The sequence below is a fragment of the Bidens hawaiensis genome, unplaced genomic scaffold (assembly GCF_021521415.1).
Source record: "Bidens hawaiensis isolate Kalapana, Puna unplaced genomic scaffold, B.hawaiensis_p1.1 tig00039949_1, whole genome shotgun sequence".
NCBI lineage: Eukaryota > Viridiplantae > Streptophyta > Magnoliopsida > Asterales > Asteraceae > Bidens > Bidens hawaiensis.
In genome coordinates this window covers 46,834-64,189 of record NW_027505631.1, presented here as the reverse complement: position 1 = coordinate 64,189, position 17,356 = coordinate 46,834, and the positions used below count along the sequence as shown (strand labels likewise).

Sequence of the window (17,356 nt, the reverse complement as noted above, 5' to 3'; positions counted from 1 at the left end):
GTCTGCTTCCGGTAGGACCATCGTATTGATAATAGTTTTGCATTAAACATTGGACATAAAACACGTAACACTTTACCAACGGAACACCGACCGATTGGTACATGTATCTTTGTCTTTCGGCAATCAACCCAACACATAAATACATGATTAAATTTCCGACATTTTTAATGTTATTTTCACAAACACGTAATATTTTCCGACATTTTTAACGCTATTTCACGAACTTAAATAACTAACAACAAAATTAGTGAATTACACCTAAAGGCGGTCGCCGGCGTAAATATCTGTACCCCAATCTCCGGTTATCTCTCAGACGATTATTATTATTATTATTATTAATTACACTATTTGATGGACAAAGGCAAGGCTTTGGAATCCGTACAGAATATCGATTTGAATCACAATTCCAAAAACCCTAACAAGCTTGCTAATAATTATTATAATCCTTCGCTTCAATCATCCTGTGAGTTTATTATTATTATTATTATTATTATTATTATTAATTCCTGATTGCACATACTCGTAATATTGTAATTATTTAGATTTCTATGAGGATTAATATTATTCTGGAACCCTAGCATTTGTTGATCAATTTTACACTTTAGCTGGAAATTGTAATTCACGGATCGGTTCGGTTATTAGCCTCAACTGAATTAAACAATAGGTTTTCGGTTAGGTTTATTCGGTTTTCAGTTAGTAACTAACATGAGCTGAAAATTTTACTTAAAAAAACATGACATGGATGCATAAATACATGAAATTGAAGGTATAAAAATACATAAAATGTATATATAAATACAATAAATGGTGCTATAAAACATGAAATGGAGGTATACAAATGAGAACTATATGAAAATATGAATGCTTCGGTTCAGTTTGGTTGATTTCGGGCAACCGAGGGTAAAAAAAAAACCGCTGCTTTTCGGTTAATTTTGGTTAGGTTAACGTTTTGGTTATTGCTCACCGCTAGATTGTTAATGGAAGGAGTAGGGGTGTGCAGAGTCGGTTTTGTTCGGTTACATATGCGAGTTATGTGTAAGAGAGGTTTTTGAGTGAGATTCGTCTATGTGATATTGAGAGCTGTTCAATAATCGTTGTGTGTGTGTGTGTGTTTTGGACCTTGGTGAGTTTGTCAACTCGTTCTTGTCTTCTTGATTTGACTCACTAGCTGGAAATTGTTAACAAAATTTGTGGGGCAAAATGTGCATGTGTGAAACTCGCTGTAATTAAAGTTTGATAATTGAAATTGAATGGTTCATCTAGCTTTAAAAATGAATTACTGCTGGGATGTAGTTCGTTTTATATCAGATTGTTTATTAATTGTTTGATGGTGTGCAGGGTCACCTTTTGTGAAGAGAAAGCCTCCTGCACTGGTAAGCCTGTGTCTTGGAGTAACAGGCAAGCATCTTGATGATATTATTGAAGATTTAGATGTTTTCGCCAGTTTCCCACCAGACATTAAGGTAGGTATTTAGTTGTGTTATGATCATTAGTGTATCGGTTGTGCATAGAATTGCAGATTTACGTCTTCTATTCTATTACTTGGCATGCATAGTTTGGTGTAGTCTGAATTCTTTATATGAATGATCAACTTATCAGATGGCCATTACCGCCATTGCAAGAAGAAGAAAGTTGCTTAATGATGATGTCATCGTTACATTGGCAGAGAGCTCATGGGAGATTCTTGATTTATCAGATTCAGAAGTCACCGATATCGGCTTGTTGAAGGTGATAGAGATTTGCAGTCATGTGAGAGCCATGGATATAAGGTGAAATGAGAATGTTAGTCATTACTATTGACCTTTTTATGCTATTTGATTTCATTCGATTTTTATGCGCAGTCGTTGCAGCAATATCACTTCATATGGTGTTTCAGAACTCGTGAAGCATTGTCATTGTCTTGAGATATTGAGATGGGGGTATGTTTTTGTTTTTCGTTTCACTTTATAATGATTTAAGAAATGGTATTATATTGGTTTGATATATCTCATAACGGGCCATATAACACAGTTAATGTTACAGAGGATGCCCAAGAAGTGAACAGACCGCACGGAGCTCGTTAAGCATTCTAAAACCAACATTAAAAAATGTTGAAGAGGATTCATGGGAGGAACTTGATACCACAGAGATTGTACATGGAGCACAGTCGTTATGTTGGCTTGTATGGGTATGTATGCATGGCATTTTCAACCTTATACACTGGTCGATTTGGGTTATGCTGTATCACTAACGGGTCAATTGGCTAAAGTAAACAATGGTACTTAAAAGAAGAGAGACCAAATGCGCTGAACAAATCAAAAGTCGTCCAAAGTTTATATTTTAATGCATATAACCTTCTAAATCATTTTCTTACAACCGAGAAAGATATTTACTGTAATGATATTGTTTCTGATCGTATTTAACAAAATATTTATATTTTCTAAAGTTCTTTAAAAAAAGTGGAAATGTAACAGTTTGCAGAACCTAAACTGACCTGCTTGTTTTGCCGCCTCTATGTGACTTGAAAAAATTAACTACATGAAAAACTGTTACTTTTCTCTATTCAATAGAAGCCCAATGAGGTGAATAGGGTCCCAGATAACGACATCTATTTGCTCCCTTTGATTTTTGAATAATTTAAATGAAGGCTTTTTCTCGAGCCAGAAGAATAAACTACTCTCAGAACTCTTAATTGTAAGAAATAGGAAAAAAATGAATAGTTTGTGGGTCAAGCGAACTGGAAATACCCATTTTGCCACCTGTAAACAGTGAACACAAAAACTAGATAAAAAAATTATTCGAATGGATTGAACATAGAGTGAGAAGATATGCATTGTAATAGCGTAGTTTTCAGTCATTATAATCCAATGGTTATTTTTATGTAGAGTTAAAAAGGGTATATATTTATTGTATTAGTATAGTTTTTTTAGTCATTGTAATTCCATTTTGCCACTTCTATGTACAATGATAAAAGAAACATATATAAAAAGGAAAGGTTCACATGAGTCAGCACAAGGCAAATTGGTCAAAAATCATTTAACGTGTGTTATATTCAAAAGGAAGAGACAATTGTTGTAATAATATAGTTACTTAATCATTCACAATGCAATAATTATTCACTAAAAGTTAATAGAGATGGAAAAGAATGTTTGCACTTCAAACTGTCCTCCATCATGTTCTCTTACTTTTGACAGTCGGTTACTTATGCAGTTTTTTTCTTTATGATTGTTCTTTTATTCTGTATGATTCAAAAGTTGTTCTTGCAGCCAAGAATTGATAAAGATTCATTGGAGAGCCTATCAACGGAATGCCCCCGCATTATTGTGAACCCAAAACCATCACTTTTTGGCCATAAAGGGATTGATATTCCCAAAAATGCATTACCCGGTGTACAATTGGATGATTTTGTTGTACAAGACATCGACCCAAAAACTTGGGCAGTTCCAGGATCTAGGGTTAGGCCAACCCAACCCGTTCTGACCTCAACCGACCTGCCAATTGCTGAAAGATTTAGACTTGCATTTGTTGAAAGAGATGCCCGAATGGCCCCAAAACGGGCCAAAAATGCTAGACAAAGACAGCGACGGGCTGCAAGAGAGTGGTTGACAACAAGTACTAGTGCAAAGTCAGTTGTTCTTGCATCACAATTGAGCAAAAATCTACATATTTAGTAGGTATTGATAGTAAAAGGTTCAAGGTTGTTATAGTTTTATAAATTGCGTGTATAAACTATAATTTGCAACTGTATTCTAGCATTATGTTCATGTTATGTTGAGTTGTATTTTTGAGTCGTCAGACACTATATTGGAATGAATTTTGTCAACAGTTTCTGCATCTTGCATCTCTGTTCTCTTGATAATATATACTATAATTGTTATTAACTTATTATGAGATTTGGTCATATTAGGCATATGCTACAAAGCACATGGACTGCTTTAATTATAAAATATGTGTATAAGATTAGTGTTTAAATCAACTTATAACATCTCAGAAAGTTGTGTGGCCCGTTTCATGTTTGAAGACAACTGCCAGCTAGATGTTGGAGCATAATCAAAGTAAGTACCAAATTAACCTCTCTCTTTATATTTTTTTCAACAATATTGAAAGTTGTTTAAATTTACCAGCAAGAAGTTATTGGTTTGTGCAGGTTTGAATGAGGGCTGCACTAATTGGACAAAAACTTTCTATCAGAAAGTATACACTTTTGATAAAAGGTATTTCTGTTTATTTAGTTATATGAAGAATTTAGAACCTGAACAAACAATATTATTTCCTAAAGAATGTTTCATAGGTTTCTTGGGATCTGCATATCACCTAAATAATGGGACTAAAGATGAAACCAATGTTGTAGGTGTAGATCATAATAATGCTAGAATTAAAAAGTACACTATCATTGGACTATATGAACAAGTGGCCTATTTAAAAACTACTTGTCACACCTAGATCGTTCAATGTTATGTTATTAATGCGAAAATCATTAATAAATAATACACACGTGCGAATCTTGGAATGGTTCATGAATGTATGCAACACGTGATTCAACCTCGGGCCATTTTTGTTGAACAATACAAAGATATTTTTTTTTGTTTCAAACACTGTATCTCCTTAGTTGTCTACAAATGCTCATTCTTGCAAAATGATGTGCTCTTTTTGAGATTGTTACAAAAAATAGAGGTTATTTTTGCAATTAAAACCATGTTTTATGAAAAAATGGAGATTAAGTTTGCAATAAAAACCATGTTTTATATATTGTTACAGTAAATATTTTTAATTGAAATGGTATTATAACTATAAGTCTATAAACCATCTTTATCATGTTAAAATTTTTTAAACAAACTAATGTTTTGAAAAGAAAAGAACCGGTTAAAAACACACACAAAAACCGAACAATCAAACCAGTAAAAACTGTCTGGTCCAGTTGACCCATCTAAGCGGGCCGGTTTCGTTTGTCATTCCCTTGAAACCGTAGCTAGCAATCCGCCTTTAAATTGTTATCAAAATCAGCTGTATCAGATAGTGAACACTCCTAGGCTACTTCAATAATCCAAAGTATTAAACTAATAAATTATAAGTGCATGCAGCATTGACTGCTCATATAAACTTTTCTTATATATAATAGTAATATATACAGGTGTTGAGGGACCATTCTCATATTAGATGGTCATTTGAATAAACTTAATACATGTGTAAGTGCTCACTTTATTAGTTTTTGGGTCCACCTGTACTTCTGCCGCCAACTGTAATTGGGAGCATAGACATGGTAAAGTCTAAAACGCCTCTAATTTTGATTTTTTAATTTATTTTTTATATTATCACCTCTTTTTTTTTTTTTCTAAAAGTAATCTTGAACGGTTGAAATTTGTTAAAAAAGCTGCAAAGAGGTGATTGGTTTTAAAGATAATTGTTACTGTTCTTGTCTGGCCAATTACATCGAATGACGGCTGAAGTGCATCAAATCAAGAAATGATATGATTTTGAGATATTTTACTACTGTTTATGTATGGACTTATCATACATTGGCTAGTGGCTGCAGTCAATCAAATGATTAAGAAAGACATTGTTTTTTTCTCGAAAGAAGGTTATTCGATGTTATTAACGTTTTTTTTCATAGTTACCCATAAGTTTAGGGAAAAATATCTAACTTGATCGAACTTGTTTACTTTTTAACTTTTGATTTGACTGTTATGAATTGTTACGTCCGATCAATATAGACCATGCATGTGTCATAAGATTATTAAGTTTTTATGAATTTCGTCTAAAAGTTTGCAAGTTTTGCGTTACACATGTCAAGATTCTTTTGGGCTAATGGGTAGCTGTGATTATTTTCCATGTGTGATGATAAAAAAAAAGTCAATTTGAGTAAGCAAGTTTGATAAATTTTATATATCAGTGCATTAATTTCATAATGAATATTATACTGAGAACTGTAAGAACTGCATACATATCAATGTTTGTTTGATAATATTATGTAAGTGATTTTCCCATGATGATATAATTGAAGAAAGAATGTTTCACTTTCATAAAACCGTCATTTTTCTTGACTTTAGATATGAAATCCTGCATGTATATGTAACCTATGGGTAGAAAAACTATGTTCTATGCTTCAATAAATGAAGCATTGGCCATAACTTCACGTGTAAATATCTGCAGGTAATTACTGTGGTTTTCCCTCAAAAAAGATTCTTTTTTTGAGGTTTGTGAACTTAAAAATATTGTGGCAGCTGGCAACACAGAAAATTAAGATGCATTGGACTTATATGGAACAACTGGACTAATAAAAAACCTAACAAAGATTATACCTTTTTAAGTCCATTAAATGAATATTCAAATCCCTATAAATAACCATTTAGGGGCCTTGAATCTTTGTTTAACTTTGTACTTTTTATTATTTTGCTAATATAATCTGCACGAGGCGTCCGATGACGAAGCCAAAGTGAAGTTTTCGACATCTGTTGAAGAAAACTAAGTTGAAACTTCTTTTTACTCACAAAGTAATTACTCTTTGTGATTTAAATGTCTTTTTCTAAGTTGGGTCATTTTATTTGACATAGTAAAAATATCATGGGCACTAGTGATTAGTGTACAATAAATCAAGACTTCACAGATAGCTCAGTTTCCCCTCTTTTCTAAAAGCCTATAAAGTTACACATTTCAAGAACTCCTCTTATCACTGAAACCCTTTTTCCATAACATTAAAGATTATATTTTTAATGTGGAAGAAATTTAAAAGATCATAAATTTCTTTCATATTTCAGAAAACCAATCTGAAATATTATAGTTTTTAAAGCTTTCCTGTCTGAAAAGGTGAGACTTTAGCTGTTATTCCTCCAAAGTCTTGTTTTTTATTTTCTTGAAATGTTATTTTTTGTGTAAAGTTGCTGAATATATTTATATGTTTTGGAATATGAAGGTTTTGGGTGGAAGAATTTATAAACTTTTACCTGTTATTCCTCCAAAGTCTTGATTTTTATTTTCTTGAAATGTTTTTTTGTGTGTGTGTTAACATCCTAAAAATTTTAATGATGAATAAAGGAAGTTATGTTTAGTGATTTCGCGTAATTAATTAATATCGGGTAGGGAGCGGGTCTTGGACGTGGATTAATTGAGATGGGTTAAATGAGAATGGGATTTCAGGGATATAAATACCCCCAAAATCCCAAAATATCTTCATTTTCACCAAACTCCCTAACACCCCAAAACACACACACACACCACACGCATACCTCCGCCGGCCGGCCGAGCCAAGGGAAGAGTCGGGCAGGTCAAAGAGAGAGCGATTAGTGTACTAGCAAGTAAACGAGATCCAAACAAGCCCAAAAAGGTATGATTCTTGATCTTTGAAGTTTAAAGATCCAAGCTTTTTAGTGTATAAGCGACCGAAAATGGTCGGTAAGCGTAGTGGGTGATATTGAACCATAGCAAGGGTGTTAAAATCGCTCAAAATGCTGGAAAGAAACCGAACAGCGGCTGTCTGGGCAACTTCGCCTGCATCTGGGCAACTTCGCCTTCAAAGCGATGAACTTCGCCTGCAAGCTAAGTTCGCCCGATGAACTTCGTCTGCAGGCTAAGTTCGCCTGATGACAACTTCGCCTGAGGCCAAGTTCGCCTAATTGATAACTTCGCTTACGGCCAAGTTCGCCTGATGACAACTTCGCCTAAAGCCAAGTTCGCCTGATGACAACTTCGCCTAAAGCTAAGTTCGCCTAAGGTTTAACTTCGCCTAAAGCCAAGTTCGATTAGGAAGTAAACTAAAAATCTAATAAAAAATGTGTGAAGACAGTTAATGGAAATAAAATTTTTCCAAGCTGACCTGGTATCTCGACCCCAGCCAGGGGCTCTGCCCCTTGGACCCTGCTAGGGGCTGCCGCCCCTAGACCCCGCTGCCAGGGGCGCTGCCCCCGGACCCCCATTCGTTGTGGGTCATATAAAGATAGACATACATTATGAGAAGTGATAGTTAATTGATACGTATACTTGTTATACAGTCAGCCGTGCACAACTGAAGAAAGGAATTACGATTAACGGTGAACGTAACCGTGTTCAGGTGAGTTTATAGCCCCATTCCTTGTTATGTTTTCGGGGCTGTGTGCATACTTGATGTGTTGTTAATACATTTATCCTAAGTGATAAGTGTATGCCCTATGTGATATATGTGTTATGTAAGAATGATTGCTTGATGGTACGTGAACGATCTTCGGATATTGCACGTACTGTCAGGTTGTAATGCTATGTATAAGGTAAGTATAATATGAATGCTTATGCGTATGAACGTGATAGATATAATAAAAGAAGGAAATAATGATGTATGGTCGTATGGTTACGAAAAGGGGTACCGAGCCCTAATAATACTCGAGGTATGATGTATGGTTGTATGGTTACGAAAAGGGTAACGAGCCCTAATAATACTCGAGGTATGATGTATGGTTGTATGGTTACGAAAAGGGTACCGAGCCCTAAAAATACTCGGGGTATAATGTATGGAACGAAGAGGGAATCGAACCCTACTAATATTCGAAAACTTGGGACCAGACCCTTATAATATTTGTGATGTTAGGGACCAGACCCTTATAATATCTGTGATGTTAGGGAATCGAACCCTTCTAATATTCGAAACTAGGGACCAGACCCTTATAATATCTGTGATGTTAGGGAATCGAACCCTTCTAATATTCGAAAACTAGGGACCAGACCCTTATAATATCTGTGAGGTTATAGGGCGAAAGGCTCTTTAAAACGTATGATTATGTATGTAAAGAAAGTATGAAGGTAAAAATGAAAGTAAAAGCACTTAAGTGTGTATGAAAGAAAGTTAAGAGGTTAAGTATGAAGTGTAAAGAATGTATTGTATGATTATGTGATTAACTAGAACTCACTCAGCGTAGCTGACTTTTAGTATGCACGCAGGTGAGTAGGATGAGACAGCTGGCTTGAGCGGGGACACATGGCAGAAGAATAAGAGCCTGGCATCTCAAGACTTACGATGTTTTAATTTTAATGTTTTAATGTGAAAGACAAAGGACGTTTTGAGACAAGTTATGAAATATTGTAATGTTTTATGAAAGTTTTATATTCCGCGTAAATGTTTTAATTAACTCTGATATTTAGAACTGTGTTTATGAGTAAATCCAACACGAAAGTAGGGTTACCGGTAACGGGGCCTTACAAGTTGATATCAGAGCAAAGTTCGAGAGATTTAAGCATCCTACATGCTTAGACTCGAACAGAGTATGGGATATAAGTAAGAAATGAAAGAAGATGCCAGTCCAAGAATGCCATGTGTCGCTCAAGCAAGATCAGTAAAGGTAAATTGTATGATTAAATGATATATGTTAATGAGAAAGAAAATATATGTGAACAAAAGGGATAGGAATAATTGATTGTTGAGTTGACTAATTGCTTAAGTAGAATCAGCACAAATAGACTCATAAAGGGAAGTGTATAGGACACGGAAAGCAATGTGATCAGCTAGTCACAGCTGGCCACTGTTATTACCTGTTAGCCTTGCTATCCTTGTACTAAATAGTTCCTTGAATGATGATGTCTGTGTTTTCCCTTTTAGAATACAATGGCTGGAGCTGGAGACATTGTTGGAGCCGGAGGTCGCACTGGACGACGCGGCAGGCCTCGTCGTGTCAAGCAACCTTCGGTTGAGACCGCTTCCAACACTGAAGCTAAAGGAAGCGCAGCGGGAAGGAACCCGGAAAACAATGAAGGAGTTCAACTGGATCCTGCAATTCAAGCAGCTATTGTTCAAGCTGTAGCCACTGCTGTGAAAAATATTACCCCGGGAAGGTCTGCTGGAAGCCGTGAAAGAACTGTTGAAGGGGCGGGTGGTAATGGTAGGAAGGATGACGAGAGGGAAAGGGGTGACTCAAGTGAGGTAAGGTCTGTGAAAGATGATGATAGGAAGAAGGGCCGAGGCGGTTGCAACTATAAGTCCTTCAAAGGTTGTGACCCGCCTAAGCTGACTGGTTTAGGAGACGCAATCGCTACTCTTCAGTGGATAACCGCCATGGATAAGGTTATCCGCATTAGCGAGTGCCGTCCCGATCAAGCGGTAAGTTATGCTACTCAATCATTCGAGGATGAGGCTATGTATTGGTGGGAGAGTGTGGAGCAGAGGAAGACCCGAGAAGAGATCAAAGAGATGAGGTGGGACGATCTGAAGGAGTTAGTAATGAAGAAGTTCTGTGCTGACGCCGAGGTTGAAAGGGCGGAGATGAAGTTCCTAAACTTGAAAGCTGGGACGATGACACATCGTGAGTACACTACAGAGTTCAATCGAATGTTTAGGTTGGTACCCGATATGGTCAGCACTGAGGCTAAGAGAATCAAGTGTTATGTGAGGGGATTTCCACAGAGAGTCCGCATGTTAGTCAGGACAAGTAAACCTGCTACTTTTGATTCTGCTGTCGAACTCGCAGAGATGGTCTATGCAGACCTGGCTGCGGATGATGTGGTGGTGGGAGACGAGAAGAAAGAGAAGAAATGGGCCGCTCCTGCTAAACGACCCGGTACTCAGTTATGGAACCCCAAAGATAAGAAGCAGAGAGTGTGGGAGAAGAGATCGTGTAAGACCTGCGGAAAGATGCATGGTGGTGAGTGCAAGTGGGGTAAAAGTTCTGGTGTTTGTCTCAAATGTGGAAAGGCTCACGGTGGGGAATGCCGGATGGGGTCTAATGTGTGTTATAAGTGTGGGAAGGTAGGGCATTATGCCAATGAGTGCAGTGCAAAGCCAGCATGTTACAAATGTGGTAAGACAGGCCACATGGCGAGAGAGTGCACAGATGGTGAAGCTAGAGGTAGTGAAAGGAAGGATGCCGATCAAGCTAGGCCAAGAACTAGAGCCTACATGCTGACCCAAGAACAAGCCAAGCAGATTCCGGATGTCGTCACAGGTACGTTTCTAGTGAACGGTGTTTCCGCTTCTGTATTATTTGATTCGGGCGCAAACAAAAGTTTCGTAGCCACACCATTTAGTATACTAGCTAAAATGAAATGTTGCCGAGTGTCTGAAACTTTTGTAGTAGAAACCGCCAGTGACACTTCGGTTAAAATAACAAAAATGGTTAAGAACTGTAAGATAGAATTGGAAGGACATGAGTTCCCGGTTACCTTGTACGTTATGACCTTGGGAGGGTTCGATGTGGTTTTGGGTATGGATTGGTTGTCTGAGTTTGAGGCTCAGATAGTATGTAAGAGTAGGATGATAAGGTTAAAGTTATTGGATGGTAGTGCGGTAACGGTTTATGGTGATAAGGAAGGTTCTGGGCTTAATGTCATTTCGATGATAAAAGCCGAGGGTTTGCTAAGGCGAGGGTGTCGTGCCTACCTGGCGTATGTCGTCAACGCTGCGGCCGAGACGAAAGAAATGAAAGATGTTCCTATTGTACGCGACTACCCAGAAGTATTCCCTGAGGATCTTCCGGGGTTGCCGCCGGAGCGAGAGATAGAATTTCAGATAGATTTAATACCAGGAGCCCAACCTGTCGCGAAAGCGCCTTACCGTCTAGCATCGTCCGAGATGAAAGAATTGATGTCACAACTGCAAGAACTCCTCGACAAAGGTTTCATAAGACCGAGTGTTTCCCCGTGGGGCGCACCAGTGTTGTTCGTGAAAAAGAATGATGGAAGTATGAGAATGTGCATAGACTATCGTGAGTTGAATAAGCTTACGGTAAAGAATAGATATCCGTTGCCAAGGATTGATGATATGTTTGACCAACTTCAAGGTTCAAGTTGGTTCTCACGAATAGATCTCAGATCAGGCTACCATCAGCTGAAGGTGAAGGAGGCAGACATCCCTAAGACAGCGTTCCGAACGCGGTATGGACACTACGAGTTCCTCGTAATGTCATTCGGTCTAACAAATGCTCCTGCAGCATTTATGGACATGATGAATAGGGTGTGTCGGCCGATGTTGGATAAGTCGGTTATCGTCTTCATTGATGATATATTGATTTATTCAAAGAGCGAGTCTGACCATGCTGAGCATCTGAGAGAGGTATTGGAGACTCTGAAGAAAGAGAAGTTGTATGCCAAGTTTTCGAAGTGCGCGTTCCGGTTAAGAGAAGTGCAATTTTTAGGTCACGTGATTAATCCGGAAGGGATTACCGTGGACCCAGCTAAGATTGAAGCGATAACGAATTGGAAGACTCCGCAGAACCCGACTGATATACGAAGCTTCCTAGGGTTAGCTGGCTACTATAGGAGATTCATCGAAGGTTTCTCCAAGATAGCCGCACCGCTGACCGGTATGACTCGAAAGTCGATAATATTCAGTTGGGGAAAGTTTCAGGAAGAAGCCTTTGAAAAATTGAAGAAGAGACTCACGCAAGCTCCAATCCTTACTCTACCCGATGGTGACGAGGATTTCGTTGTTTGTGCTGATGCTTCGCATCAAGGATTAGGTTGCGTGTTGATGCAACGAGGGAAGGTGATAGCTTACGCGTCTAGACAGTTGAAGGTCCATGAAAGTACTTATCCGACGCACGATTTGGAGTTAGCAGCTGTAGTGCATGCTCTTAAGATATGGAGGCATTATCTGTACGGTACTAAGTGCACCATCTATACAGATCATAAGAGTTTAAAGTACTTCTTCGAGCAGAAAGAATTGAACATGAGGCAGAGAAGATGGTTAGAATTGATAAAGGATTATGACTGTGAGATTAAGTATTACCCCGGTAAAGCTAACGTGGTCGCTGATGCGCTAAGTCGTAAGAATGAGGAAGTCCTTGCAGCAGTGAAGTCATACAAGTTGATCATGAACTCAAGTCTTTTTGAAGAAATCATCAAAGTGCAGTCAGAAGTGTCAGTAGACGAAGGGTTAGTAAAGAAAGAAAGGATTTATGGCCAGCAAGATGGGTTGATGGAAAACACTCATGGAGTTAAAACTAGGTTCGACCGTATGTGGATCCCACGCCATGGTGATCTTAGAAGTCGAATCTTAAATGAAGCTCATAAGTCAAGGTACTCAATCCATCCTGGAGCTACAAAGATGTACCAAGACTTGAAAAGAGATTACTGGTGGCCAGGAATGAAGAACGATGTAGTGGATTATGTTGGTAAGTGCTTAACTTGCTTACAAGTCAAAGCCGAACACCAAAAGCCTTATGGGAAAATGCAACCGCTAGAGATACCTGAGTGGAAATGGGAACACATAACCATGGACTTCATAACTAAGCTACCTCGTACAGCTAAGCAACATGATACCATCTGGGCGATTGTGGACCGTTTGACCAAGAGTGCTCACTTTCTGCCCATACGAGAGGCCATCTCGTCAGAAACGTTAGCAAGCTTGTTCATCAAAGAAGTTGTAACCAAGCATGGAGTACCGTTATCAATCGTGTCTGATAGGGATACACGGTTTACTTCGAGGTTCTGGAAGAAATTCCATGAAGCTATGGGGACGAGGTTGAACATCGGTACGGCGTATCATCCTCAAACCGATGGACAGTCTGAAAGGACGATCCAAACCCTTGAGGATATGCTACGTGCTTGTGTCTTAGATTTTGGTGGAAGTTGGGATGATCATCTGCATCTGGCAGAGTTCTCCTATAACAACAGTTACCATTCAAGTATTGGTATGCCACCGTTTGAGATGCTTTATGGTAGACGATGTAGAACCCCGGTGTGTTGGGGTGAGATTGGTCAGAAAGAAATGGGAAGTCTAGAAGTGGTTCAAGAAACGTCTTCAAAGTTCGATCAGATCAAAGCAAGAATGAAAGCCGCGCAAGACAGACAAAAGTCTTATGCAGATAAGCGGCGACGACCAATTGAGTTTAACGTTGGTGACAATGTGATGCTCAAGGTCTCGCCTTGGAAGGGGATTATCCGTTTTAGGGAAAGAGGAAAGTTGAGTCCGAGGTACATTGGACCGTTCAGGATTGTAAATAGTGTGGGTGAAGTAGCTTATAAACTGGATTTACCCGATGAGTTAGAAGGAATTCATTCAACCTTCCATGTTTCTCATCTGAGGAAGTGTCTAGCTGATGACACGTCTCACGTGCCATTAATGGACATCGAGGTTGATGAACAATTGAACTACATCGAGCAACCGATAGAGATCGTTGATCGTAAGGAGAAGCAGCTTCGTCACAAGACTATACCTTTGGTAAAAGTGATATGGAAACACCGCAAATAATCGGATGCTACTTGGGAAGCCGAGGATGAGATGCGCAAGTTTTACCATAGTTTGTTTATGTAATAGTTAGGTTTCGGGGACGAAACCTCTTTAAGGGGGGAAGACTTGTAACATCCTAAAAATTTTAATGATGAATAAAGGAAGTTATGTTTAGTGATTTCGCGTAATTAATTAATATCGGGTAGGGAGCGGGTCTTGGACGTGGATTAATTGAGATGGGTTAAATGAGAATGGGATTTCAGGGATATAAATACCCCCAAAATCCCAAAATATCTTCATTTTCACCAAACTCCCTAACACCCCAAAACACACACACACACCATACGCATACCTCCGCCGGCCGGCCGAGCCAAGGGAAGAGTCGGGCAGGTCAGAGAGAGAGCGATTAGTGTACTAGCAAGTAAACGAGATCCAAACAAGCCCAAAAAGGTATGATTCTTGATCTTTGAAGTTTAAAGATCCAAGCTTTTTAGTGTATAAGCGACCGAAAATGGTCGGGAAGCGTAGTGGGTGATATTGAACCATAGCAAGGGTGTTAAAATCGCTCAAAATGCTGGAAAGAAACCGAACAGCGGCTGTCTGGGCAACTTCGCCTGCATCTGGGCAACTTCGCCTTCAAAGCGATGAACTTCGCCTGCAAGCTAAGTTCGCCTGATGAACTTCGCCTGCAAGCTAAGTTCGCCTGATGACAACTTCGCCTGAGGCCAAGTTCGCCTAATTGATAACTTCGCTTACGGCCAAGTTCGCCTGATGACAACTTCGCCTAAAGCCAAGTTCGCCTGATGACAACTTCGCCTGAAGCTAAGTTCGCCTAAGGTTTAACTTCGCCTAAAGCCAAGTTCGATTAGGAAGTAAACTAAAAATCTAATGAAAAATGTGTTAAGACAGTTAATGGAAATAAAATTTTTCCAAGCTGACCTGGCATCTCGACCCCAGCCAGGGGCTCTGCCCCTTGGACCCTGCTAGGGGCTGCCGCCCCTAGACCCCGCTGCCAGGGGCGCTGCCCCCGGACCCCCATTCGTTGTGGGTTATATAAAGATAGACATACATTATGAGAAGTGATAGTTAATTGATACGTATACTTGTTATACAGTCAGCCGTGCACAACTGAAGAAAGGAATTACGATTAACGGTGAACGTAACCGTGTTCAGGTGAGTTTCTAGCCCCATTCCTTGTTATGTTTTCGGGGCTGTGTGCATACTTGATGTGTTGTTAATACATTTATCCTAAGTGATAAGTGTATGCCCTATGTGATATATGTGTTATGTAAGAATGATTGCTTGATGGTACGTGAACGATCTTCGGATATTGCACGTACTGTCAGGTTGTAATGCTATGTATAAGGTAAGTATAATATGAATGCTTATGCGTATGAACGTGATAGATATAATAAAAGAAGGAAATAATGATGTATGGTCGTATGGTTACGAAAAGGGGTACCGAGCCCTAATAATACTCGAGGTATGATGTATGGTTGTATGGTTACGAAAAGAGTACCGAGCCCTAATAATACTCGAGGTATGATGTATGGTTGTATGGTTACGAAAAGGGTACCGAGCCCTAAAAATACTCGGGGTATAATGTATGGAACGAAGAGGGAATCGAACCCTACTAATATTCGAAAACTAGGGACCAGACCCTTATAATATCTGTGAAGTTAGGGACCAGACCCTTATAATATATGTGATGTTAGGGAATCGAACCCTTCTAATATTCGAAACTAGGGACCAGACCCTTATAATATCTGTGATGGTAGGGACCAGACCCTTATAATATCTGTGATGTTAGGGAATCGAACCCTTCTAATATTCGAAAACTAGGGACCAGACCCTTATAATATCTGTGAGGTTATAGGGCGAAAGGCTCTTTAAAACGTATGATTATGTATGTAAAGAAAGTATGAAGGTAAAAATGAAAGTAAAAGCACTTAAGTGTGTATGAAAGAAAGTTAAGAGGTTAAGTATGAAGTGTAAAGAATGTATTGTATGATTATGTGATTAACTAGAACTCACTCAGCGTAGGTGACTTTTAGTATGCACGCAGGTGAGTAGGATGAGACAGCTGGCTTGAGCGGGGACACATGGCAGAAGAATAAGAGCCTGGCATCTCAAGACTTACGATGTTTTAATTTTAATGTTTTAATGTGAAAGACAAAGGACGTTTTGAGACAAGTTATGAAATATTGTAATGTTTTATGAAAGTTTTATATTCCGCGTAAATGTTTTAATTAACTCTGATATTTAGAACTGTGTTTATGAGTAAATCCAACACGAAAGTAGGATTACCGGTAACGGGGCCTTATAGTGTGTAAATTTGCTGAATATATTTATATGTTTTGATAATATGAAGGTTTTGGTGGAAGAATTTGAGTATCAAATATGTACAGAAAAGGTAGCAGCGTGTGGTCATCCATGTTTGGAAATGAAGAGTTTCAAGAAACTGAAGTTTGGTCAGTAATCACTGAAAGAAAAGATAAGTCAAAAGGGTCAGCTTCAGGATACCAATCATACCATTCAAGAACAACTTCTCATCCAACTGCAGCCAGAATGATACCTAGACCTAGTACCAACAACTCTGACATTGAATCTAGGATCCCACAACAACAATCAGCACCTGTCAATATCCCTGATTGGTCAAAGATCTATGGAAGAAAGTCAAAGAGATCATCATCATCATCATCACAGAAGCCTGCATATATTGACTATGGTTATGATGGTATTGTTAATGATGATGATGTTCATCATAATGGGATTTGGGATAGTGATGATGATGAGGATGATGATGGTCATGGTCATGGTGATGTGAACATGATGCCACCTCATGAATGGATTGCACAAAAGCTTGCAAGAAATCAAATATCTTCATTTTCTGTATGTGAAGGTGCTGGAAGAACACTTAAAGGCAGAGATCTGAGTAGGGTAAGAAATGCTGTCTTGACAAAAACTGGATTTCTTGAATAATTTTTCTTGATCTAAATTTTTATAAATAAAAAAAAGATCAAGAAAAGACATTATTATCATTCATTATCATGATGATGTAAGATCATCAGTATGATTGATAATTGTGATAATTAAAGTGGGCCCCATTCATTTGTATGGTGGTATTGTCTGTGCATAAATTATTATTGTTATTATAATTATTGCTTGTTTGTTTCTTTCTGGTTTATGGGTTGTGTAATTAAATCTGTTTTTGTTTAGATAAAAAGATTGGAATTGTTAATTATGGTATTAGTA

General features: G+C 38.4%; 2 protein-coding genes across 2 annotated transcripts; both read left to right on the top strand.

Moving 5' to 3' along the window:
- The first annotated feature begins 314 nt into the window (after positions 1-314).
- Positions 315-4,053, top strand: LOC143614373 (uncharacterized). The gene is made up of 6 exons (XM_077087829.1): positions 315-463; positions 1,339-1,463; positions 1,600-1,769; positions 1,842-1,919; positions 2,023-2,167; positions 3,246-4,053. The coding sequence occupies exons 1-6, from the start codon at positions 352-354 to the stop codon at positions 3,648-3,650; spliced, it is 1,035 nt and encodes a 344-aa protein (XP_076943944.1). The 5' UTR covers positions 315-351; the 3' UTR covers positions 3,651-4,053.
- A 1,985-nt stretch (positions 4,054-6,038) lies between these two features.
- LOC143614374 (uncharacterized) lies at positions 6,039-17,284 on the top strand. Its single transcript, XM_077087830.1, has 2 exons — positions 6,039-6,783; positions 16,473-17,284. The coding sequence occupies exon 2, from the start codon at positions 16,502-16,504 to the stop codon at positions 17,081-17,083; it is 582 nt and encodes a 193-aa protein (XP_076943945.1). The 5' UTR covers positions 6,039-6,783; positions 16,473-16,501; the 3' UTR covers positions 17,084-17,284.
- The last annotated feature ends 72 nt before the right edge of the window (positions 17,285-17,356 follow it).

Bases quoted from the DNA above. Each gene is read 5' to 3' on its own strand.
- LOC143614373 (XM_077087829.1), top strand. From the start codon at position 352: ATGGACAAAGGCAAGGCTTTGGAATCCGTACAGAATATCGATTTGAAT. The intron at 464-1,338 runs GTGAGTTTATTA...GATGGTGTGCAG, and splicing joins TCCTTCGCTTCAATCATCCT to GGTCACCTTTTGTGAAGAGA. The intron at 1,464-1,599 runs GTAGGTATTTAG...TCAACTTATCAG, and splicing joins GTTTCCCACCAGACATTAAG to ATGGCCATTACCGCCATTGC.
- LOC143614374 (XM_077087830.1), top strand. From the start codon at position 16,502: ATGTACAGAAAAGGTAGCAGCGTGTGGTCATCCATGTTTGGAAATGAA.